The 22624-nt window shown below is 35.4% G+C and overlaps 4 protein-coding genes and 2 pseudogenes across 18 annotated transcripts; 2 read left to right on the top strand and 4 right to left on the bottom strand.

Annotated features, from left to right (window-relative positions):
• Positions 1 to 831: 831 nt before the first annotated feature.
• On the bottom strand, positions 832 to 3785 carry LOC111318328 (uncharacterized). Of its 2 annotated transcripts, XM_022921102.2 has the most exons (5): positions 3701 to 3785; positions 2737 to 3246; positions 2580 to 2649; positions 2006 to 2046; positions 832 to 1915 (listed from the first exon to the last, which is right to left on the bottom strand). In XM_022921102.2, the coding sequence occupies exons 2-5, from the start codon at positions 2899 to 2901 to the stop codon at positions 1064 to 1066; spliced, it is 1128 nt and encodes a 375-aa protein (XP_022776837.1). In that variant the 5' UTR covers positions 2902 to 3246; positions 3701 to 3785; the 3' UTR covers positions 832 to 1063. The 2 variants fall into 2 exon arrangements, with proteins under 2 accessions (XP_022776837.1, XP_022776836.1); XM_022921101.2 differs by having other exon boundaries at positions 2580 to 3246.
• A 1964-nt stretch (positions 3786 to 5749) lies between these two features.
• Positions 5750 to 7763, bottom strand: LOC111318326 (uncharacterized). Its single transcript, XM_089756328.1, has 6 exons — positions 7266 to 7763; positions 7087 to 7182; positions 6775 to 6965; positions 6443 to 6537; positions 6269 to 6340; positions 5750 to 6170 (listed from the first exon to the last, which is right to left on the bottom strand). The coding sequence occupies exons 2-6, from the start codon at positions 7117 to 7119 to the stop codon at positions 6130 to 6132; spliced, it is 432 nt and encodes a 143-aa protein (XP_089612454.1). The 5' UTR covers positions 7120 to 7182; positions 7266 to 7763; the 3' UTR covers positions 5750 to 6129.
• An 80-nt stretch (positions 7764 to 7843) lies between these two features.
• Positions 7844 to 11651, top strand: LOC111318324 (RNA-binding KH domain-containing protein RCF3-like). 12 transcript variants are annotated; one of them, XM_022921098.2, is made up of 8 exons: positions 7844 to 8038; positions 8265 to 8924; positions 9364 to 9726; positions 9825 to 10079; positions 10192 to 10458; positions 10705 to 10754; positions 10854 to 10921; positions 11011 to 11651. In XM_022921098.2, exons 2-7 carry the CDS (start codon positions 8286 to 8288, stop codon positions 10897 to 10899), a joined length of 1620 nt encoding a protein of 539 aa, XP_022776833.1. In that variant the 5' UTR covers positions 7844 to 8038; positions 8265 to 8285; the 3' UTR covers positions 10900 to 10921; positions 11011 to 11651. The 12 variants fall into 12 exon arrangements, 7 of the variants coding, with proteins under 7 accessions (XP_022776833.1, XP_022776830.1, XP_089612417.1 ...); XM_022921095.2 differs by having other exon boundaries at positions 7880 to 8058; XR_016334634.1 differs by having other exon boundaries at positions 7897 to 8038; positions 10705 to 10772; positions 11003 to 11651.
• A 310-nt stretch (positions 11652 to 11961) lies between these two features.
• Positions 11962 to 13768, bottom strand: LOC111318327 (uncharacterized). 2 transcript variants are annotated; one of them, XM_022921100.2, is made up of 7 exons: positions 13673 to 13768; positions 13140 to 13335; positions 12991 to 13053; positions 12849 to 12896; positions 12663 to 12716; positions 12450 to 12510; positions 11962 to 12259 (listed from the first exon to the last, which is right to left on the bottom strand). In XM_022921100.2, the coding sequence occupies exons 2-7, from the start codon at positions 13314 to 13316 to the stop codon at positions 12162 to 12164; spliced, it is 501 nt and encodes a 166-aa protein (XP_022776835.1). In that variant the 5' UTR covers positions 13317 to 13335; positions 13673 to 13768; the 3' UTR covers positions 11962 to 12161. The 2 variants fall into 2 exon arrangements, with proteins under 2 accessions (XP_022776835.1, XP_089612450.1); XM_089756324.1 differs by lacking the exon at positions 12663 to 12716.
• Positions 13769 to 13933: 165 nt separating this feature from the next.
• Positions 13934 to 21674, bottom strand: LOC149520209 (photosynthetic NDH subunit of lumenal location 2, chloroplastic pseudogene; annotated as a pseudogene). Its single transcript, XR_016334652.1, has 3 exons — positions 20448 to 21674; positions 20283 to 20362; positions 13934 to 17117 (listed from the first exon to the last, which is right to left on the bottom strand). The product of XR_016334652.1 is annotated as a photosynthetic NDH subunit of lumenal location 2, chloroplastic pseudogene (transcript).
• On the top strand, positions 17111 to 20501 carry LOC111317754 (casparian strip membrane protein 3 pseudogene; annotated as a pseudogene).
• Positions 21675 to 22624: the final 950 nt, after the last annotated feature.

The following is a 22624-nucleotide window of genomic DNA, read 5'->3' as shown; positions in this document are numbered from 1 at the left end:
TTTCTTTCAATTAAAAGAGGAGTTGGGTTTTGAATATTGCTTCTTTTAATAACTTGCAAATGGAAAAATCTTAATGATAGTCTCTGAATATAAGGTAAAAAAATGATCAAATTATGATGTGAATATGGGATGAAACCATTGAGGAATATGATGGGAATGTGAAGAATGGAGAAAGAGCCTTAGAGGTGGTAGAAAGAAACCTTTTTCTTTGAGTAGCCAAGTTGGAGGGCATATGGGTGACGAGGTGATGTGTTAAGACTTACTATCACTCACTCTTTTCTGTTATTCTGTGGCAGTGGTGGTGAATTGAGATAAGAATCTTTTCACCAAAGTCCTTTTAATCTTGGATGGGGACTCATCCCCCACTATCCGCCACCAACCCTACATCATCTACGACTACCCTCCTGCGCAAAAGTACATCATCAACATGTCCAGTCGTTCCAAGGACGTCTATCATCAGTACTTGGAAGATATTTCCTCGTTTTTTGTCCTCAACTTCTCTTAATTAGGATCACGATTTCTTGCTTTTTTCTCATAGGACAAGCATTTCAAACCGCAGTCCAGGCAATCTTGGGCGAAGACCGGTAGTAAACCTTGTTTGTGAGGGATCAAGACACCATTTAATAATCCAGATTCAGCCCACGTAGTAATCCAAAGAAGTAAATTAGGAGCTTAAAAGCCAATGAAAACACATTTTTCAGGCCCACCAAGCAGGGTTCATGCATGGCCATTTTACAAAAAACAAGCCCCTAAAAGTGGGCAGACGATGAGCCTTGCATTCGTAGGAAGATTACACTGTCCAGATATCTCAAGACCCACACATACTAAAAATGCAGTCCAACAAAATTCAATTCGATCCACGTAACATAGAAGGAAGAAATTTGGTTTCAAGATTTTACACTTCCACCATCATAAACAAATTGCATAATACAGACGAAATTGACAACTTTCAACCATAGTTTCCACAAATTCACATCTATACAGCATCTAGTTTCCAACCTCATTTACCGTGCAAATTTACTAAATCAATGTCATTCAGCATCTACCCAACACAAATCTAATCTCACCTCTTCACACTAGGACCCGCAATTGTCTTTGAGCACCCAACTGCACCCTGTTCAATAGACTTCGAACCACTTTTCCTCAGCTTACCTGGAAATTCTTTACTCGACTTACCCTTCGTGAAGAGATTTTTCTTCATGAGACTCCGGTTAAGCAATAACATAGTATTACGTGGGGGTGCATGCAAAGCACCATCAACACAATCTCCCACTTGTGCACAGCCCCAAGGCCTTGATGGCCCATCCTCAGAAAATGGTCTAAGCCATGGAAAACCATTCCTAAACCTAGAGAAGACTCGGTTCTCTGGAGAATTTTCCTCTTCCAGTTTGACACACATAGGACAAGGAGGGTCACTTTTACTAGTCTTTGGTGTTGTCTGCTCCAAACATTCAGCATGGAAAACATGTCGACATGAAAGAACCCCAGCAACAGGCATATCACTACTTCTTACAATCCTACGAGAACTCCAAGGTGACCTCTGTGAAAGAAATCTCTCGCACAATCCACATTTAAAACCATCAGACAGGACACATGATCGGCCAAAAATCTCAGATTCAAATGGCTCAGAAACATCCACAAAATCATTGCTGCTGCTAGCACTGCTCCAGCGATGGGCATCTCGCTGTGGTGTGGCAGCATCATCTGAAAACCCAGCAACTGTAGAGTCCGAGGCTTCTGTAGTAGTAGTTCCCATGGGAAAGGACAAGGGATGAATAGGTTTGGACATAAAGTAACGCCGATTTGAAAGGTTGCGATGAGATGAAAAACATAGTGGCTTGACCATGGGCTCAGACTCGCTACTGTCAGAATGGGATGAGTTGAAGACCCCACTATCTGCATTTGTTGAAGTCCTCTGCAAAATTCCATCAAAATAAGGAAGTAAGGAACATAAATTCTATGGAAAAACTTTTTAAACAGCAGTGTGAAGATGAGAATAAGGTACCTCAACAATAGAAGCAAAGGGTAATTGCCCGACAACACAATCTAACAAGGAAAAGAAGGCAATAAGTTGTTTCAGTCAAAGCAAAGAGAAATAATTCAAACTTTTATCAAGTATAAGATGTCTCAGAATTCTATTTTCTCAGTAACATATTAGCTAACCATAGCGTCCAACCTAGATATAGTAGCCAAAAGAACTGCCTTAAGACGTTTTTATGCAGACCACCTAAGATATTATACTGTATCCAGTTGCCATATAGGTTCAATTTTGCCTAGAAATTGGCCAAATACATCTAGAAAGAAAATCGGCAAAGAAAATTCTAGTTCAATAATTCTAACTTCAACACAGACAAGATATATCTATAGTATATTATAGGATCCCAAATGATGACAGACAACCCAAATAAACAACTAGCTATGAGAATCACCCAATTCCCAAGCACTATCAGACAACATTTCGAGCAAAGCAAAATGAAAATAAACACTTTACCAATCAAGGTGGAACTGAGAATAAAGATAAGACAACATCCAAACAGGTTAACAATCAAAGTGACATTCTTAGGCATTAAATGTATTACCTCTTCTCATTGCAGTTTCATAATCATCAAGAGTGATTTCTTGTATTGCTGGAGGTGTCTGCTGTGGACCCTGAGAAAGTTCAGATGGACTACTTAAAAAGGGACCAGCACCATCAGATGTAGAATATTGATGATTGTAAAGAAGGTTTCCTCTCACCCAGGCCCTACTTTCTTTGCTGTTTGAAGATGTAGAAGACCCATACAACTGAATCCCATCATGTGAACAATACGACAGTCCCTCGGGTTGAAAACGGAAATCCCATCTTGAAGGAGGTGGCGAGAAACTTGTATTAGTTCGCCAATAAGGCTCATGATGACCCATGGACCAGTCTCTACTGGCTGTATTTGACCCATGTGGCCTTGCAGCCACACAACAGAGCGACCCCGTCTTAGCTATTTTCTGTACACCTCACAAATACTAACTCAACAAGCTTTCAACTTTTGCAAAGCTTGCCACCAAATAACTCTGCTAATTACAACATCCTCAACATATTCTAAGTTCTCCGCAACTATTTTGACATTAAAATCCAATCTTCAATAAATAAAAAGATCATAGAACACACCAATTTTATAGGTAAAGCATATTAAGAACCGGCTTTTCCTCGTGCCAGCATGATAAATCCCCTTACCATCTCCCTTCAAAAGGCACTAGCATCAAAACAGAAACCTGGCAGGAAAGGTAAAACAAGTCAATCATATGTAAGAATCATCATCTCATTTTTCAAACATTCAATACCCGACTTTCTTACAGCAACTCTAAAACGGAAATGGCAGCAATAAATTTTAATAATTTCACAAAAATTAAGCAAAATTATTATATCCGATAACCAAAATCAAAACTTTTTTTTCCCCAAATGTTAACCTGACATAAAGTCATAGATTTAACAATCAAACAGCCGAAAAATGCAATATTTGTTTTCAAAATTTCTTAGAAAAAGAAAAAAAATATAAATAAGTCACTAAGAACAACTTATAAAAGATAGTTCAAATAACTATAAAGGACAGTTCAGCTGTGATTATGGAAAGTAATTAAAACCAACATTTGAATTAATTGACAATTAATGATAAAATATTAAAATGAGAAAACATAGAGAAAGAAAGAAAGTGAGTGTGAAACTTACGATTTGAAGGAGAAGAATGCAATCGGGAGGAAATGCCGGGGATTTTAGAAAATGGAAACAACCCTAATTTATCGGCGAAACTGAGATCAATTTAATTTTTTTTTGCAAATTAAAACCTTAATTTTTGTGTATTTCTAAAATTAACCCGAGAGTTTTTCTTTTCCTTTAAAGGTCGATATGCATAAGTTTTTTTATAACTTTATTAAAGTTCTATTGTATTCACATACAACAAAGATTTTTGTTATAGGACCATATCTTTTTAAAATTATTATAGATTGTTTTTTTTTTTTAGATAATTATAGATTGATTTATTAGTTCAATACCATTTACTATAAATTAAATGTGCTAGCAATTTATGGTATGGTATTAAAAGGAAAACACAAATTGAGGATAAAATATATAAGATTTGTAAATGTTCATATTTGGATTTCAAACATATTATATACTATATGATTATATGAATTAATTAAATTAAAATTTGAATTTATTGTACATATTTTTGGTGATATGACTCAAATTTTATATCAAGATATTCTGAAAATCTATTATAATATATAAGTTAAAAAATTAAACTAAAATTTATAAATAATTTTTTGTGAGATAAAATTGTAAAATCTTTGAGTCAAAATGAATAATATCTCATAAGTTGATTGTGAATCTTTACAAATAGTATCTTTCTCCTCTAAAATTTTGGTTTTATATGTGTTTTATATTGAATTTAACAATAAAAATTTATGACATTTCAATCTCACATGAAAATATTATGAGGATATGTTATAATAAATAAGTTAAAATTTAAATATAAATTTATGAGATATTTTTTGTGAAATAAAATCGTGAGATTTTCAAATTAAAAGAGATAATATCTTATAAGTTAAGTGTAGGTCTTCATATTTTTTTGGTACAATAATTTCATGCTATAATGTAAAAATAGGTGTATAATTAATGATTAATGCTTATAAAATTAATCATTATAATATTATTAAATAGATAGCTCATATATTAATTCATAGGTAGTTAAAAGAGGGGTTAATATTTGAATGGTGTTAATTTGTCATTGATTATGTTCAAGCCAACAATATTAATTAGAAAGTTGAAGGCGTGACAAAACTCCAATTTTCTTTACCTTAAATGTGATTATAATATCATTATTTATATTATCTTTAGCTTAACTAAAATGTTGTTATGATTTAAAATAATAACAATAATAATACAAATCAATATAATTGAACCTGCCTACATTAAAATATATAATAATCATATTCTTTGCACAGGCTGGTTAGCAATAGCATTATTTTATTTCAATCCCTTTTGCAAAATGCTCCCGCATGCTTTGTCTACTAACTTTGCCCCAAAATTTTCCCTTTGTGAAAATGCCTCCTGCAAGACAAGCATTGGAATTTTTCTTTTTCTATATATTTTGAATACGTGGGATATTGAATTTTTCTTATTAAAATTATAAGTGATAACAGTCTAAATTGGATTTGGTTCTATATTTTTTGAATAATAGATAGTATTATAAATTTTAAAAATTTGATTTGAATTTAAACTTTTTTTTTTTTTTGAAATCGATTTGATCTAAACCGAATTTTGTTAGTTTAATTCGGTTTAATTCATCGATTTTTTATTTTTTTGTTTTTTATATGTTATTTTAATAAAAATTTTAATATATTTAAATAAATTTTTATATATAATAATTATTTTTATTTTATAAAAAATTGAAATATATAAAAAAATAATAAAAATATATATTGCAATTTGGTTTGATTTTTTTTTTTCAGTTTTTCATATATTGATTCAAAATCTGATTTATACTTAATATATACATTTTAATATCCGATCTTAATTCAAATTGAATAAAAAAAAAATCACTCCGAACTGAATCAATTACTACAATTTTGAATCAAGCTTTGATTTTTTTCTCACTCTTAATTAAAATTAAGAATCCAATTATTTACTGTCAGACCGATAACAAATAATGAAATCTTGGATTGATTTTTTTCTCACTCATTATATTTTTGCAGTTTTTATTAAAGGAATACATGAACCCTTTAACAAGTCTCGGCGTTTGTCCTGCTCAAGGACAGAAGGAGGCATAAAGACTTGTAAGAACAGAGGCTAAAAGCTTAAAACAACCCAATCTTTTGAAATTAAAGTTGATAAGCAATTTAGATTAAGACCAATTACATTCTGCAATTTATGTTGAAGTTGCTGATAATTAGCAAGCATAATAACTTGATTGATAAACTTCTGGTTTTAATTGCAAGCTAAGCTACATCATAAACACGTGGACTTCTTAATGAGCATGGAGGAGCATTGTACAAGAAGGCCATGCTTAGTTCCAAACTTGGAAAACCTGCTGTAGATATATGCTTCTCGGTTTCTCTGGTAAGGTGACATATCCATAGGCAACTGCCTATTGAAAAGGATCAAGAACACTCTGCCAGAACTTTAGAAGTGTTCCATCGATCTGCTATTCCATCACGACAACAGCAATTAAAACAAGAATGACAAAGCATGTCCAACTACATATGCTGTATTTGTATGTCAAGAGATTCAGCTTAATACCTTTGGCCGCCACGTGCTCGACAAACAGGAAAAGCCCTCCTGGTTTCAGTGCTCGACAAAAGGATAGAATTCCTGATAGAAATGAGCTAAGTAAATATTTTTCATTGAATACCTGCTAGAGAAATTCATACCGACAAAGCTTAGATGAAGACAAAGCCTGAAGTGCTAAACTACCTAAGTGCCATATTATCATCTTTAACAGAACATAACACAAGTGTTCCAACAACTGCATCAACAGAAGCATCATCAAATGGAACAGCCTATGCAACCTGGATAAGTGTAACAGCCCCAAAATTCAGAAACAGAACAACAGAACAAATTTTTTTTGTTCTTAAACAAAGAAGCATAATAATTGTGAAGAAAGTAAAAACAAACTTGAAATTTTCTTTCAATAGAATATTGATCCAAAATCTGGTATTATAAAAAGGGGTTGAGAAAGGGTTTTTGTCTTCCTAGGCAGCAGATATAGCAATCATCATAAAAAGAATTTCAGGAACAAGTCGGACATGGAACCAACTGCTGCTGTTGCTGCTGCCCGAGCACACTTCTCCATCTTCTTGTTAGGATCCACACCAAAAACTCGGACCTCAATATTATTAGATATAGTATTCAAGATTAGGGCCTGCGCCAATGCCAATCTCCAGCACCTTTTAAGCCTTTCCCCTTTCAGAAAAATCTGTGACTCGTAACCTGCAATCTTGAGTTTTTGACGTATAACAAAAGAAGCCATAACTCATAACACATTCCATTAAAAATTCTAAAGATGAAGACTTACCAATTCAATCTTTAAAACAAAACAGCATCAACTGACTAATTACCTCTGCCTCATAAGATTTCATGCTTGTGTCCATAACAGAGGCATAGAACTCCTCCTACCAATCCGGCATTGGAGGGTGAATCTTGTTCAGCAAATCCTGCACATTAAAATTTTCCCTGTTAAACACCCTAAAACAAAAGTCTCTAGCAGTCCATCATGTTTTATAAATTCTGTACTTACCTACGCAAAGCGAACTAAAGAATTGACCAATTGTATCTGTTTTCGTAGAGATGAAGACAAGTGCCAACTACCAAGTAATCATCAGAGTGTAAGCTGGAGGCATTGGAGGCACAAATTGGAAGAAAAGAAGCTTTGACAGCTTCAATATAGTGCCTTCTTCCACAGGTGCAAAATCTGGGGACGGGTATTAATGGCTGTTTGTTGGGAACTGCAGCAACTGAGCTGTTCTTTTGGGTATTTTCCAAGGATGCAAGAGACTGAAGCTATGCATGGAGGAGAAGAACCATTTTTAACATTTTTTTTAATGTTTTGGTGTCAGTGACAATATTTTCAGTTGGGAGTTACAGTTAAAAAGTTGCTAAGCTTAGCATTTATTTCATCCCCTACTCTACCTCAAAAATTCTTAAGATATTTACATTTGAAACTAAATTTAAATTTTAATATTGAATTGACACAATTTCGTGAACGGATTTTTATATTTACCCTTTGGACGGATCTTTAGTTTGAGTTTGTTTAACCACTTTGCATCGGAATTGGACAATAAAAGTCAACAAACATATTAGTTCTGACGGTACCGTTTTAAAGATTCGGTCGAGAAAAGTATCTGTCGGCACGTGAACGTGTCCAAACCCAAAAAGTAAAAATAAAAAATAAAAAAAATCCACCAACCAAAGATATTTTCCCAAAGAAACCTCGCCGCCGAGTGGCCCGAGTCTGTTACTCTATATCCCGTAACAGAAACAAAAATCCCCAACGTTTCCCCGTTTCAATTCGTCCGTTCCTATCATTCTCCGTATTTTTCCTTTCCTTCTTTAATTTTAAATTATTACTTGTTCGTTGAATTTTTTGATGTCTGATTATTGTTATTATTATTGTTATTACTTATCGTATAATTAAATTTATGGTTTAAGTTTTTAAGACTCTAAGTCGGTGTAGGAAACTGGTCAAATTTTGTTTTTTTTTTAATAATTTTTTTTTTTATTTTTTGATTTGTTGCAGGTAATTTAAGTTGTTGCTGTTATGGCTGGTCAAAGAAATGATTATGGTAAAAGATCTCATTTTCAATCTGATTATGTCGGGAACGGTGGAGGAGGAGGCGGCGGCGGCGGAGGAGGAGGAGGAGGTGGTGGAGGAGGAGGAGGAGGGAAAAGAAGGAATGCCGGTGAGGAAAGTGAACAGCATGGGATTGGCTCCGAAGATACAGTTTACCGTTATTTATGTCATGTCAAAAGGATTGGGAGTATTATAGGGAGAGGTGGTGAGATTGTGAAACATTTAAGGTCAGATAGTAAGTCAAACATTAGGATTAGTGAAGCTATGGCGGGTTGCGAGGAGAGGGTTGTTATGATTTATAGTTCCAGTGAGGAGACCAATCCGTTTGGTGATGATGGTGATGACCTTGTTTCGCCTGCTCAGGATGCTTTGTTCAGGGTACACGATAGGGTTGTTGCTGAAGAGTTGCCGGCTGATGAGGATTTTGATGAGCAAACACAAGTGGTTACTGTGAGGATGCTTGTGGCGTCTGATCAGATTGGTTGTGTTATTGGGAAAGGCGGTCAAGTGATTCAGAATATAAGGAGCGAAACGCATGCTCAGGTTCGGGTTTTAAGTAATGAGCATTTGCCTCCGTGTGCTTTGAGCTCTGATGAGCTTCTTCAGGTAAAATTGTTTTGTTATGTGAAAAGATATGCCATGTATTATGCCCTTGTATTAATACATAGGAGAAAAAATTGAAACTTCTTTATGAGTAAATGAAACATCTGGAAGCTCTTTCGTAGAGTGTTGCAAAGTTGGGAGGAAATTGTATGAATTAGTGTCTTTGGTGACACTTTGCACCCACAATTTCAACTTTTCCTCTCATAAATGGGGAGAATTTTTTATTCCAAAGTTTTAGGGTCTTCTGTTTTACATGGTGGGATTTGAAGATCTATTGATTGATCTCCATGAGGCTTCTAACCAAGTAGTTTTTACATGTGTCCTCATGGTGTATGTTGATGTCATTAAACGTACATGTGTGAGTTGCCTGCATATTAGGGGATTTTCATTCATCTTTTGATTCCTTCTTATGTAGTCATTAATTTCTATGTGAGAATTTCAGATAATTGGAGAGCCCTCGGCAGTGAGGAAGGCTCTTTATCATGTGGCATCCCGTATACATGACAATCCTTCAAGATCCCAGCATCTGCTTCTCTCCTCTCTATCCCACATGAATCAACCTGGCGGGATGTACATGAATGCTCCTGTTATTGGTTCTTATGGAAACTACTCCTCTAGAAGAGATGATGCTTCTGCAAGGGAATTTTCTCTTCGATTGGTATGCCCAGTTGGAAATATTGGAGGTGTGATTGGAAAAGGTGGTGGTATTATCAAACAGATTAGACAGGAGTCTGGGGCATCTATTAAAGTTGATAGCTCTGGAGCTGAAGGAGATGACTGCATTATATTCCTATCAACAAAGGAGGTAAGAATACGTTCATTTTTAAAATTATGCACAGTATCATTGTGGAATTTATGATGGAGAAGCTTAGATGTCATGCCGAATTATTTATATCTCTGTAGTTTTTCGAAGATCCATCCCCTACCATCAATGCTGCTTTGCGCCTGCAATCACGATGCAGTGAAAAAACAGAAAGAGAATCGGGTGATTCTGTGATCACCACCCGTCTACTTGTGCCAAGCTCACAGGTTGGTTGCCTTATTGGTAAAGGTGGGGCAATAATATCTGAGATGAGGAATGCTACTAGGGCTAGTATTCGCATACTTTCAAAGGAAAACCTTCCCAAAGTTGCATATGAAGATGAAGAGATGGTGCAGGTGAATAAGTATATTCTTTGGTGTACGCATGCACACTCCCTTTTATTGTTCACTGAATATCTTGGTCATAACTTTTAATATGATGGAAATTTTATCCTTTAATGCTTTACAGATTACTGGAGGTCTTGATGTTGCTAGCAATGCCTTTTCACAAGTAATGTTGCGGTTGAGAGCCAATATATTTGAAAGAGATGGAGTAGCGGCCGCGTTTTTGCCTGTCCTTCCTTACATTCCTATGTCATTAGACATGTCAGATGGTTCCAAATATGGGAACAAAGATGGTCAACCACGTAATCGTGGATACTCTTCTTACTCAGGGGGATATAGCTCTGGTGATATGTTTGCAAGTGACAGTTATGGAAATTATAGTGGTTCACTTGTAAGGATGCCTTTTCATTCATTTACTCTTTTAACATTTCCTCGCAAAGATGCATACACTGATTATTATTGGGATTCATTTGGTTATTTTGGCTGGGTGCTTTTAAAGTGCAGTATCTACATGTAAGAATGATCCATCCATTGCATATTTCTGATGGCCTGCATGCATAATTTCTATCTAACCTGTTATTGTCCTTCCTCTGAATATTTTATGTTCCTCTGAATATTTTATGTTATCATTTTTCAGAGTGGAGGTGACATCTATGGATCTCATGGTGGTCGCAATTCTGGCCGGGGGTAATGTTTACCTAGCAAGTTAGACATTTTTGGTCACCTTTGATTGTTTGTTAGTATCAGTTGTAACTACCTGGCCTGATTTTTGGCTTCTGTGACCAGGTTATCCAATCAAAACCAAGTTTCGAATAGGAAGCATGGATATTAGTCCCAGATTCTAGATTCTGCAGGTAAATATGTGTCTCATTTCATTTACATTTACATTTGCATACTTTGAGTATTGATAAGCAAATTCTTTTGATACTTTTGAGTGAGGAAGATATGCAGAATGATATCTTAAACCCTGCCAACCATCCTCTGCCAAAGATTCTAATGCACCTTCCCCGCTTGTTGCCTTTTCTCCCCTATCTAATTAGTTGTCATCAACAAATGTAGAAGACAGACCTTTTCCCCTTTCGATGAAGCCAGCCTAGATCAGAAGACCAGACAAGTTGGGTTTGAGAAACTTATGCTCCACTTTGGCCATCCCTTGCGCTTGTCCTGGGTGACCAAGATCATTTGATGATGCAAATCACCATTTAATCTTTTACAGCCTGGAATTCATGATTTTCAGTCTCTGTATCGTGTTCAAATAATTTGCTTTCCCTGTAAACCCTTACATTCGAAGCCTTGAGTTGTGGCACTTTGGCTCGTGAATTGATTTTTATGTTTTATAGTGGAATTAAGGTAACATCTGCTTGCTTAGGCTTTTTCATGTATTCATATAGTTTGAGAGCTGCATCAAGAGGAAAGTTTAGTTTGCCTTAATCCTCAGTGTAATGTAAATGTAGCATTACCTATTCTGGTTTCTTGATAACTTTTACATGTAGCTCAAATGGCTGGTGTATTTTTCTTCTCTTGAAGAAGAGAGGCCATGTGTCCTTTGAATGAATTGCTTTAAAAAATTATTTCTTAGTTGCATGATCTGAGATTTGAGCTTGCATAAAATGAGTTGGAAGTGATATAAGAGTGTTCTGAACTAGCAAACAATTAAAGTTAGAAATATTTGATTATGGTATGTGTTAAGGTTAATCTTTGGAGGCTGTGTTGTAAAGAGAAAGCTAGAGAGGGGGATAAGGTTAAACTGAAATGGAACAAATCGAAGGGGTTGGTTAATTCTTGGTATTGCTTCCTCATTCTCTATTTCGTTTTGCTGTAAGCAACTTTTAGTTCATTGTGTTACATTGGAAGGTGGTTTAGATAATTGACTTCCTCTGGCATTAGGAGCAGGTAAGCAACAGGTAAGTGACTCGTGTAATCAAATTCAATCTGATTGCGCTTGTGATACAACACGAGATAGGCATGCACTTGTACGAATATTTAGTTTACTATTATTGATAACGGAAATAGCCAGTCTTTCTTTTTTTTTTTTTAACTCGAGGTTCATCAAAACGCCACTTAATCTGAAAACTGAACCAAGCTCTTTCTGTTTCATGTCACATGCAAGTCTTGAATCTGATCCTCTGTCGCAGTGTTATTGTTATTGTTGTTCCCATCCAATGTGCAGCTTTGATCCTCGAAAGATGAAACTGTGATAAACAAAAAAGGAAAATACATTAATTGGATCTAGTATGAGAGTTGAAAATTTAAGAATCGAATTGTTTCCCAAACATCGTTGGTAAAGTTTAAAATCTCCATCAAAATGATTAATCACTTAATATGATAACTTCAAAAGCATATGTGATGGTGCTCTTTGAAATTAGAATCGATCCTCTTTACCTTCACTATCATCTGCTGCAGGTGCATAAACTGAGCGTCGCATTTGCTGGTGTGGGGTGGGCTGGAATCACAGAACAAACTATAAGTACCTACTAAAGTCAACAAATACTGAAGCCTAGACACAATCTCAGGTTAATAGTTGTGTATATTGGACATGACAGGTTTTCTATGTGTGGTCTATTAGCTTGAAAGCAGAGAAGATCATATCAAAACCTGTAGCTTTGGGCGCAATGCTTCAAGCGGTCCTTTAGGCTTTTGTGCTCCTTGCTTTTGAAGATGTGATCAACAACACATTAACATTTAAACTAAAATTTTCCATTCAAGATCAAAGGCCAAAACAATTTGGATTCGGAGTTACGGAGAAATTCAAAGAAATTCAAAGCAGGAAAGTACTACTACCTTTCCTAATGCCCAATCCGCAGAATCAAAAAATGCATGTTCATGATCCTAGCAGAGAGGGAATTCAAGTGTTTTTGTCAGCAACCTCCAATTAATAAATACAGGAGAAAAAAAATATGATAGGAGTCAAAGCTTAAAAAACCTTGGATATTAAAGGCGGTTTTTTAGGCAATAGTCCTCCATACTTTTTCTTGATTGCTTCTTCCTGTTAAAGGTCAAAACAAAATGAAAGTTCACTATTTGAAATAATTATGACCATGCAAAAGTCAGCATCATACATAAAAATTTTACCTCCTCGTTGGCTGATGGCATGGGACAATTTTTATTTTCATCTGAATCTTTCACCTCTTCTGCCATAGTACCTTCTTCAACATAAATTTGATTTTTATCATCCTCAACTTGAATCTTTTCACTGTCATCCACCATCTCCTTCTCCTTCACATCCTCACAATTATTTGTTTGTGACATTTTTGCTATTCTTTTGTAGCTGTCACAGTAAAAACAAAGATTCCATATGAGTTAGAGTTGAAGGTCAGACTGAAACCGAAGTCTCACTTCTGATCATCAATCAATACTGGAGCATGAATTAGGAACTGAATTTGGTGAAGGGATCAAAAGATGAACTAAATCCTATTATATTTCAAGCATATCTGACAGCTTTATTATACTTTAAAGCAAACAAGACCCAGGTTATAAATTTTAACAAACAAATAATTGGCTCTGTTTCTTTGCTCAAATATTTAATAGAGAATCGGGAAGAAAACATTGCTGCTAACCAAAAAAAAAAACCCACAAAGATGTCTGGTAAAAGTATAAATGATTACCTGATGAAAGATCTGATAGGAAAGCTTGATGGAGGAGTGAAGGGTTCGATTGAAACTGGCCTTACCGACTTCAGTCTCCTAACTATATCATCAGCGTGAAGCCTGAAAAATACGCATGGAACATTTCTTTCATGGTGGGGTAGGGTCTGTCTTGGGCTAGGTACTTGCCTGGGATTGGGTTAGAATCTGAGCTGTTTTGGAACATGGGCCTAATTTCTGTTGATTGATCAGTAGTTATTACCATTTTAGTTTCTTGGGTATTGTTTTTCTTGTCTGATCTGTGTTTGAGCGTGATTAATTTTATGAAAACTGAAAATTTCTAATCTATGATCGTCAAGCTTGTGGGAAAATCTCTGATCAATATTAGTCATTTTGCACATGTAATGTGTATTTTTCTTTTGGTATGAACTGTCAATGTGAATGTTTTGTACTTGAATTTAAAGTATCAGCTGAAGTGCCCAAGACATTGAATTTGAAAACTTTGGCAAACTGGGGATTACTACTGCAAGTTGAATTTCAAGGGAATTTCAAGGGATGAGGAGATGTATTGCTGGAGGAAATCTTGTAATAGAAATGCAAGTGGGCGTCATGTGCAGGAAAAAAGAGATGGGTGGTGTGGGTGATTTCAGAGAAATATATGTTATCTGTTCCATTAGGATTTTAGGATTGAAATTGGTTGACAAACTCCATCCTCAGCCCATGTCACCCCCATAACCACCATATTCATAGATCACGAGGTCCCCAATAGACCATTGTCCCTTTCCTATTACATCATAACCAGAATCAATCTCTCCCTTCCTTAATAATCTCATCCATCTGCAAATTGTGGATCAGCTCCTAATCCCTTATCCTGAACTCCAACTTGGAAAGTGATAAGGTTTTGTTTCCAAACCAACCTCAAAAAACTAGTTGAGGGTGTGACTAGGATTGCAGGTTGCTGATTGCAAAAAATTCTATCTTGTAAATCAAACAAAATCATCAGAAACATAAATATTTGAACCCCAAAGGTACTCACAAGTCACAAATATAAATAGGCTGTATATGGGGCAAGGGCAACTCGGCAATAAGCTATTCTGAGCTTATTGGGTGATTGAAAGTGACTTTTTAGGGCTTCAGTTTGCTAACTTCAGGACCCATGCAGTTGTCATATTCTCTCCCTCAAGGCCTTCACGTATATATGTTAGCCTCATTCCTGGTTATATGGCACCCAGTACTGTTTTTCAAACTCCCTCTCTGCTAAATACATCATCAAACCTCCATTTGCATAGTCCTCAAATTAACAACAAGCCTTCTTATGGGAACATTACTGTTTTTTTCAGCAGACCAAAGCTAAAACATGCTATGCTACATTCTAGTCCTCCTTTTAGTTCCAAAAGTTCACTCCTAGATTCATTCAATTCTTTGATTTCTCTTTTTACTAGGTATAGTAAAAAAGAGAAGTTGTATATACATTGCTGGATCAGCGTCGGCTTTCTTCATCTAAGGTCTATCATGTGGAAATGAGGTAAAGTAGTGCAGCCAAGGATGACTTGCCGGCTAGGTTTTCCCTTCCATGTATCATATAGCTTATTTTCAGATATTAGATTTATAGACACATGACAATTTTTTCTTTTCTGAGACATCTGGATTGATGTGTCAAATACTCTTTTATCATCAAACTGTTATGTTAATTTTATCATCAAACTGTTCATTGGAAGCTAAGTAATTAACACATAAATGAAGCAAACTTTTGGTGGAGATAACCGGCAAGTTATCTTTGGCTACGATTCTGTCTCATTTTCACATATTAGATCTATGCTGATAATAAAACTGGAAATGCTGAAGATGGAGCACCTCCACATGACAGTAATGGAGGAGGTTTAACCCATATGTGGCAGGATCGAATTGCTTTATGAGGTAAGTTCCCATCCTGGTCTATATCATCTAGATATGTATAACATTTCATTCGTTTAGCAAGTTTAAATGTTAGTATTGTACGAGACAGTTGCCTTGTGATGATATTCAAGAATCCTAGTTAACCAAAAGTTTAAAGAATTAGAAGAAAATAGATTAGAGGTTAGGTTTTGCAATTTGCAAAATGTTTTCTACATATTGCATTCACAGAATCACAGGTTCCAATAATTAAACCTTGAACAGGAATTATGATCTTCATTTCCTCTGTGGAACTGCAGTTTTAGAATTCAAATCAAGGCTCAAGCTGTAGCTTGTAGGGACCTTCACCTTGTTGGGTCCTTAGGAATGAAATGGTTTCCAAGTGGATGGAAGGAAAGAGGCACGTACATAATTCAAAGAGACCAGTATTTTGCTTTAGGTAGTACAAGGACATCATTACATCAACTCAAGCCCACTCCACCTTTTTCATTTAAAGCTAATACAGCTGGGACATATCATTCTCAATCACCTTTTTGTTCTTTGTCAAGGGAACAAAACAATGCAATTAGCTAGGTTAAAGGGGTCACTGGCATGAAACAAACCTAGGATTGACAGATTTTAGCTTGCTGAATTTGGAAGCTTATGCCACAAACAGAAAGAGGTTTGTTAGAAGCATGAATGGCATGACGTTTTCCACTTGGAATGCCCTAATCATCATCTGCCAAAAATGTTTTAAAATGCTTGGGATCTCTGGAAATAATGTTAAATCTCTATGAGTTGCAGTGGCATGTCATAACTGTGATCACAAACGTTTTGGACTTGAAGTCAAAAGATGAACCCAACTAATACAGGAGACAAATGCACCTGGTTTTGAAAATTATTGTCTGACATGTTTCATACGTTGTTGGTCCAAAATTGCCTGAACGAGTTGCAGTATTGATTTTTCCAAGTTGCAGTATTGACTACTTGTACATAGGTTGTGCTGCTAAATTCAACTGGCTAGCTGTAGGCACATCTTAAACGCATAAATTGCAGTCAGATTTTTCTGTCTGATGGTACTGGGAATCAAGACCTGACAGAGGGTCCATCCCCATGTACAACCTACAGAAAATCAACAACATTATTAGGCTAAGATTTAGCCAAGTTTCTCTGTAGATGATTGTAGTCATTCAGTCATATGACATAAAAATTCATCTTCCCCACAAATCTCCTTTAGTTTAGCTTTTTAAGAGATAATAATCACCATAAACGTGAATAAATGGGAAATTTTAGGTCTCCTTGATACAGCAATATCATATCAGAGTAGTTAATAATGATGGGACTGCAAATACTATTAGACAACAACTGCTGGTGTAATCCTATCTTAATAACATTGATTAAACTAATTAAATGTGTACATCTCTCCTCCATTTGTGCAAATCACTTCTCCTTAAGCCTTAGCTAAACGAGAAAACCAGCAACTGTAGCATCCCTATGCTTCCCTTGTAGACTGTAGTTGGTGTTGGGGATCCGCAGATTAAATTGCTTGCTCTACCAAATAGGGCATGGTAGTATATAGGACTTAGAAGGAGACCTTGTTTCATATATCAGTAATGAATTAGCAAAGCGTGCTGCTCATGGTATGCCATTGTCATAATAATTTGCTTTAATCTTTCAATCACGCAAGTTTGAGGCAAGTAGGAGCAGGTGGGAATAGGATTCAAGAATTAATGATTCATCATCCTTGCTAACTTATTAAAGTGAGGATCATGCAACCTATCATAAAAATACATGCGACATGTCACAGAAGCAAATGCCAATTATGTCAAGCTCAGCAAATTAACTAATTCCTACTTTGATTGTTTTTTACTGTTGGAGTCTAACAGAAGATCCAGATTTGTTTTGGCATGGAAATTTGTATAAATGTGCACATCTTTCAGTCTGCTCTATCTGGCATTTAATTTCAGCCAAACTTGTTCTAAACCTTGGAGGTTCAAAGAAGGAAAAAAACTTTATCTGTAGAATGAAGACAGGACCACGTGAGTCTGGTGAAGCATCCAACGATGGAATCCCAGCAAAACTGATGATCAGTGGGGTTGCTATACTAGAATTCATACTGAGAATCCTTGCTGCTGCAGGAACACTAGGGAGTGCTATGGCCATAGGGACTACTAAAGAAACAGTTCCACTATTCTCTCAATCAATCCTATTAAATGCCGAATATAGTGATCTTCCTATGTTGACGTGAGTTAGAACACCATGATGTGCTCTATGTGACTATGATTCTTGAATTTAATTGCAATGTAAAAGAAAGTTACCTAATTTACTTACTTGACATGTCTATTTTTAATAGATTCTTTCTGATTGTCAATTCAGTTGCCTTTGCCTATCTTGTGCTTTCTCTTCCCCTATCTTTCTACCACATTATCAGGAGAGCAGCCAAAAACAGTCGAATCATCATAGCTTTAGTTTGGGGCATCTTGTTTGTATCTGTGCTAAAAATAGGCAAAAGCATGTCAGATGCTTCAACTAAGCTAATTAGTTGATTTGTTTCTCTGATCCTCAGAGTTGAAGATCAACTGAAAATTAGGACAACACTACTAATTTTCATTTCATAGTTTTTTACTGTTCAACTTGAACAACATAATTACTCATCGGAAGCAGCTATTCCTTAAGATGTTCAAAAAGCCGACAAAGTAAATGATCAGAGCATTTTCTTGTTTAATTTGTGAATTCAACATAGAAAGTTTTGAATTTCTACTAGGAGTGTAAAACAAGAAGTAAAATTACCATATGCGTACTTGAGGAACCTAACTGTAAATTGGAACACATGTAATCTACTGTACGGGCAATACTAGCTTTGGTCACTGCTGGAGCTTCTTCTGCTGCAGTCATTGTGTATTTAGCACACAAGGGGAATGCTAATGCCAATTGGTCTGCAATTTGCCAACAATTCAACTCCTTTTGTGAGCGCACTTCTGATCATTGATTGGCTTTTTTGCTGCAGTATTTGTGCTCATTCTGATTGTTAGGAGCATTTGATGGTCAGAAGAGTATAGTGGTATTTTCCTTTTTTAAAGCCTTCAGCAGATAACTAGAGTTATTTTTGACATGATCAGTTTCACCTTAGCTTAGCCTTGTCCTAATTGTCCTCTTATGGTCTCATTCAACTTACCTATAAATATGATGACTCAGACACTATAAAGACAGGTTCATCCTATTCATCTCTCTCTCCATCCTACTTTCTTACTTTTTTGCCGATTTAATCTTTACTGACTTGTATGTCGAAGCACAAACGTACATAACACCCCTTGTCTTTGCCTTTAACTGTCCTCTTCTACATTAACAGGAATACCTTCAGGTCAAAGCTTGGCACCAACATTTGGCGCATCAGGTAAGGGATCTCGTATTAGCCAAGCACAAAACAATGTCACCAAGAAAAAGAATCCTAAAGGAAGGATAGATAGCTCGACTAAAGAGGCTCAGATCTACAAAATGTCTTTATAAAGGTTAAATTCGACAAAACAGTTCGACCAAAAAGCTTGGACTCAGATCGACCAAAAGAGTTCAGATCTACAAAATACTTTCATAAATGCCCAATTCGACAAAACAGCTTAGTCAAAGAGCTCATTTTGGCCACTATGGTTAAAGAGCTCATCTTGGTAAATTGCCTATATAAAAGCTTTGCTAGGCTGCCTCAGTTAAAGTGATTAACTTAGTCAAAAGAGCTAACATCGGTCAAAAAAGCTCATCTCAACCACTTTGGTCAAAAGAGCTCATCTCAATCATCTCGGTCAAAGAGCTTAGCTTGGTAAATTGCTTACATAAAGGCTTGGAGGGGCCACTTCGACCAAAGTGATTCGCTTGGTCAAAAGAGCTCACTTCAATTAAAAGAGCTAATCTCGAATCACTCCCGATAATTATTACTTTGGTAACCTTTAAATTGATTATGCACTTAATCCATAACATATGCACGAGATTAGATAATCACTAGGTCAGACTGTAGCTCAAAGTTAGTCATCATACAAAACTGACTTCCCCTTGCAACGTCGGCCTTCGATGAACCAGGCTGCCAATTTATTCTTCCAGCCAATCTATTCCACACTGGGGATGTCGGTAATAAATTTGACGATACTTAGATTGCTTAATGAGGGGACAAAATGTTAAGGGCATTTGATGGTCAAAAGGGTATGGTGATTTTTTACTTTCTCAAAGCCTTAAGTAGATAGTCAGGGTTATCTTTGTTATTTGTGTCGACTTGACATGATATGATTAGTGCTATCTCAACTTGGCTCTATCCTAATTGTCTCTTATGGCACCCTCAACTTACGTATAAATATAATAACTCAGAGATCATGAAGGCAGGTTCATCCCATTTATCTTTCTTTACTTCCTACTTTCTCACTTTCTTTTTGACTGGATCCTTACTGACTTGCGTATCGGAGTGAAAATGCAGGGAACACCTTTTGCCTTTGGCTCTAATTGTTCTTCCCTTTTACATTTACAGAAATACTCTTAGGTCGAAGCTTAGCACCAACACTGATAATCATTTCATCAGCTATTTCTATCTCTCAATGTTGATTCCGAGCAACAGTCGAAGAGTGCATCTGTATGTATTTGCTAGTTTGAGTCTGTATTTGTCTTGCTCTTCTAGGAGCTAATTTGAGGCTTTTATTTTATTATGGCATTGTCTACTTTTCAAACTAGTTTACAAAAATCTATAAATTTCGGATCATAAGAAATAGCAGAGCAATTCTACCTCATTTTAATGACACAAAAGGACACCACTGATCTCAGTACTCTGTAGCTTCAGCCTTTCTCATATAATTGTATGAGCAACTGCAAAAGAATAAATACATGTCCTAAAAATTGAAGATTTCTTGATCACCATATATGTGTTGATTGAAATTCAACATTTCCAGACCTTACTGTGAATTAGAATTATGGTCACATGGAAGCAACTTGCCAATTGCTCGTATATCTGCATCAGGCACCGGTACCTTATGTAAAAAAATTACACTATAGCACTCACTAATTCAATGCAATAATGAAGACTAGCTATGAACATACCTCAGCCATGTTATCCAACAATTCGTTGGCTGTTTTCACATATACTTCCTTTCGGCCTAGGGGCAATGTACTCATGGCATTTTTCAAATCCTAAGAAAGATAAGCTTGCTTTAGTCGAATGTAAAATATGACATACCTCCATGACATGTTCTCCAACATGTCTCTCATGCTATGCAACGCCTTAGCAGTTTGTTTAATTCTTGCGGCAGCATCTTCCGGTGACAAACCGGGTTCCAAAAAACGTTCCCTAAGAAATGAACGTGTGGCCCAATTCTCTGCTACTGCAACTGGGGTGCCATGCAGTCCTAGTGCTGCTAGTGATGTAACCAGAAATGTTGTTACAAGTTTTTCCAGTTGGTGATCACATTATTTTCTTCGGGTTGGAACGATGCTCGGATTATGGGGAGGGAGAGTTTGTTGCAATGGTGATTTTGGGGTGTGGTGAAGTTGTGGTTGACATGGAAGAGAGCTGCTGAATTAGTGAAGAAACTCATAGTGTTGGGCTAAAGTGAATGAAAGAGTTGAAGATCATTTAGGATATGTGCTGCTATGGAGTGACCAAACATGGACCTTAGCTTTTTGGGACGTGGCACTCCTTATCTTGTAACAAGCGACCAAACCAAAAAAAAAAAAAAAAGATGGGCTTTGATAGTCCTTTGAGTTGGCTGGAATACCTTGACTTGTGATTCTGGTGCCTGAGCTCCATCCAACACATTAACATCTTTAGTCAAAATTTCTGATGTTAATCAGGGGAAAATGTTATTGCAAAGGAAAATAAATAGATTTGAATGATTAATTCTATTATAGAAGTATTAATTTGACAAAATGGCAGAGAGAGAAAAAGAACATCATTGTAACCATCAGTCCCCTATTTTATCTACGGAAGCCTAAAATCAGCTTTTCTTGTGTTTTGCTTTTCGATTTGTATGACATAGAAGAATATTAGTACAAAAAATTCATCAAAATAAAGATACAAAGATAATTTGTTATTAGACTATCTACTTCTTAAAAGTACATAATATACATCTTTCTTTTGATATTAAAAATATTGTTTTTGATAGTTGAAATTATCATAAATTAAAATTTGATCCTCCAATAGAATAATGTTTTAGCATAATGTTTAAGATATTATGATATCTATAGAGTAATAGTTTTTTTTTTTAAGAGATAATTTAGATCTCTTTTATTTTTTATTTTTACAAAATTATTATTTGAACTTAATGTTGCATGAACAAGTTCTTTTTTTTTTTTTTTTGATTTAATTACATGAACATGAGATAATATTATCACGCTTTGAGAATGAAATGTAATATGATCATATTACCTTGAAGTATAATTTTAAAGTAATACGAAACCTTCCTTCTTATTTATTTTAAACTTTTTTAATAAACTGATAATAAATCTTTATATATCCAAATATAAACTAATAAAAATATAAAATTATTTCATAAGATCTCACTAGCCAACAATATATCTAACGCTCAAGTGACTTTGCTAATTTAATCTTTTAACTTCTCACAAGACTAATTAAACTTATCATTATTCATCTGTAAAAAAAAAAAAAAAAAGAATAAGCAAACTACAGCTCAATGAGTATAGCCTCACATACTTGACCGAATCAGGCATTGTTTTTATACATATCATATAGATCATTCAAAAGATTTATTAAAATATAATATCAAAATATTTAAAAAATCATCATTTTGTTGAACATTCGTAAACTCACAAATCAATATCAAACATATTAATTCATAAATCATTTTAAAATATACTATATGTCAAATATCGTAATCAAATCAAATCATGGATCAATCTTTCAAAATATCGTAAATTATAATTATCATTAATTTATCATTAGTTACAGTCACTGTTATAATCTGTGATATTAACCGTATCGACAATTTCATCCTCATGATTATTACTAATTATTATAACCTGTTAGCCAAACCGTATGATCATGATTATGTTAACTATTATAACTCGTTAGCAAAAACTATAAAACTAGTTTTGGTGTTGATGATCCCACTTTTT

The sequence above is a fragment of the Durio zibethinus genome, chromosome 2, assembly GCF_047325235.1.
Source record: "Durio zibethinus cultivar Kanyao isolate XHJ-2024 chromosome 2, ASM4732523v1, whole genome shotgun sequence".
Classification (NCBI taxonomy): Eukaryota; Viridiplantae; Streptophyta; class Magnoliopsida; order Malvales; family Malvaceae; genus Durio; species Durio zibethinus.
Note: the sequence above shows the minus strand (reverse complement) of the source record. Positions and strands in the feature narration are given on the sequence as shown.

What these genes read in the sequence shown, in the direction of transcription:
- LOC111318328 (XM_022921101.2), bottom strand. Translation starts at nt 2,901, where the DNA reads ATGGGTCATCATGAGCCTTATTGGCGAACTAATACAAGTTTCTCGCCA. An exon ending in TGAAACTGCAATGAGAAGAG is followed by an intron (nt 2,047 to 2,579) that starts GTAATACATTTA and finishes TTTCCTTGTTAG; the next exon opens with ATTGTGTTGTCGGGCAATTA. An exon ending in CCTTTGCTTCTATTGTTGAG is followed by an intron (nt 1,916 to 2,005) that starts GTACCTTATTCT and finishes GGAATTTTGCAG; the next exon opens with AGGACTTCAACAAATGCAGA.
- LOC111318326 (XM_089756328.1), bottom strand. Translation starts at nt 7,119, where the DNA reads ATGGACACAAGCATGAAATCTTATGAGGCAGAG. An exon ending in TGAAATCTTATGAGGCAGAG is followed by an intron (nt 6,966 to 7,086) that starts GTAATTAGTCAG and finishes CAAAAACTCAAG; the next exon opens with ATTGCAGGTTACGAGTCACA. An exon ending in CGAGCACGTGGCGGCCAAAG is followed by an intron (nt 6,171 to 6,268) that starts GTATTAAGCTGA and finishes ATGGAATAGCAG; the next exon opens with ATCGATGGAACACTTCTAAA.
- LOC111318324 (XM_022921098.2), top strand. Translation starts at nt 8,286, where the DNA reads ATGGCTGGTCAAAGAAATGATTATGGTAAAAGATCTCATTTTCAATCT. An exon ending in AAGATGAAGAGATGGTGCAG is followed by an intron (nt 10,080 to 10,191) that starts GTGAATAAGTAT and finishes AATGCTTTACAG; the next exon opens with ATTACTGGAGGTCTTGATGT. An exon ending in GGTCGCAATTCTGGCCGGGG is followed by an intron (nt 10,755 to 10,853) that starts GTAATGTTTACC and finishes TTCTGTGACCAG; the next exon opens with GTTATCCAATCAAAACCAAG.
- LOC111318327 (XM_022921100.2), bottom strand. Translation starts at nt 13,316, where the DNA reads ATGTCACAAACAAATAATTGTGAGGATGTGAAGGAGAAGGAGATGGTG. An exon ending in AACCGCCTTTAATATCCAAG is followed by an intron (nt 12,897 to 12,990) that starts GTTTTTTAAGCT and finishes CCTCTCTGCTAG; the next exon opens with GATCATGAACATGCATTTTT. An exon ending in TGCAGCAGATGATAGTGAAG is followed by an intron (nt 12,260 to 12,449) that starts GTAAAGAGGATC and finishes TGTTTATCACAG; the next exon opens with TTTCATCTTTCGAGGATCAA.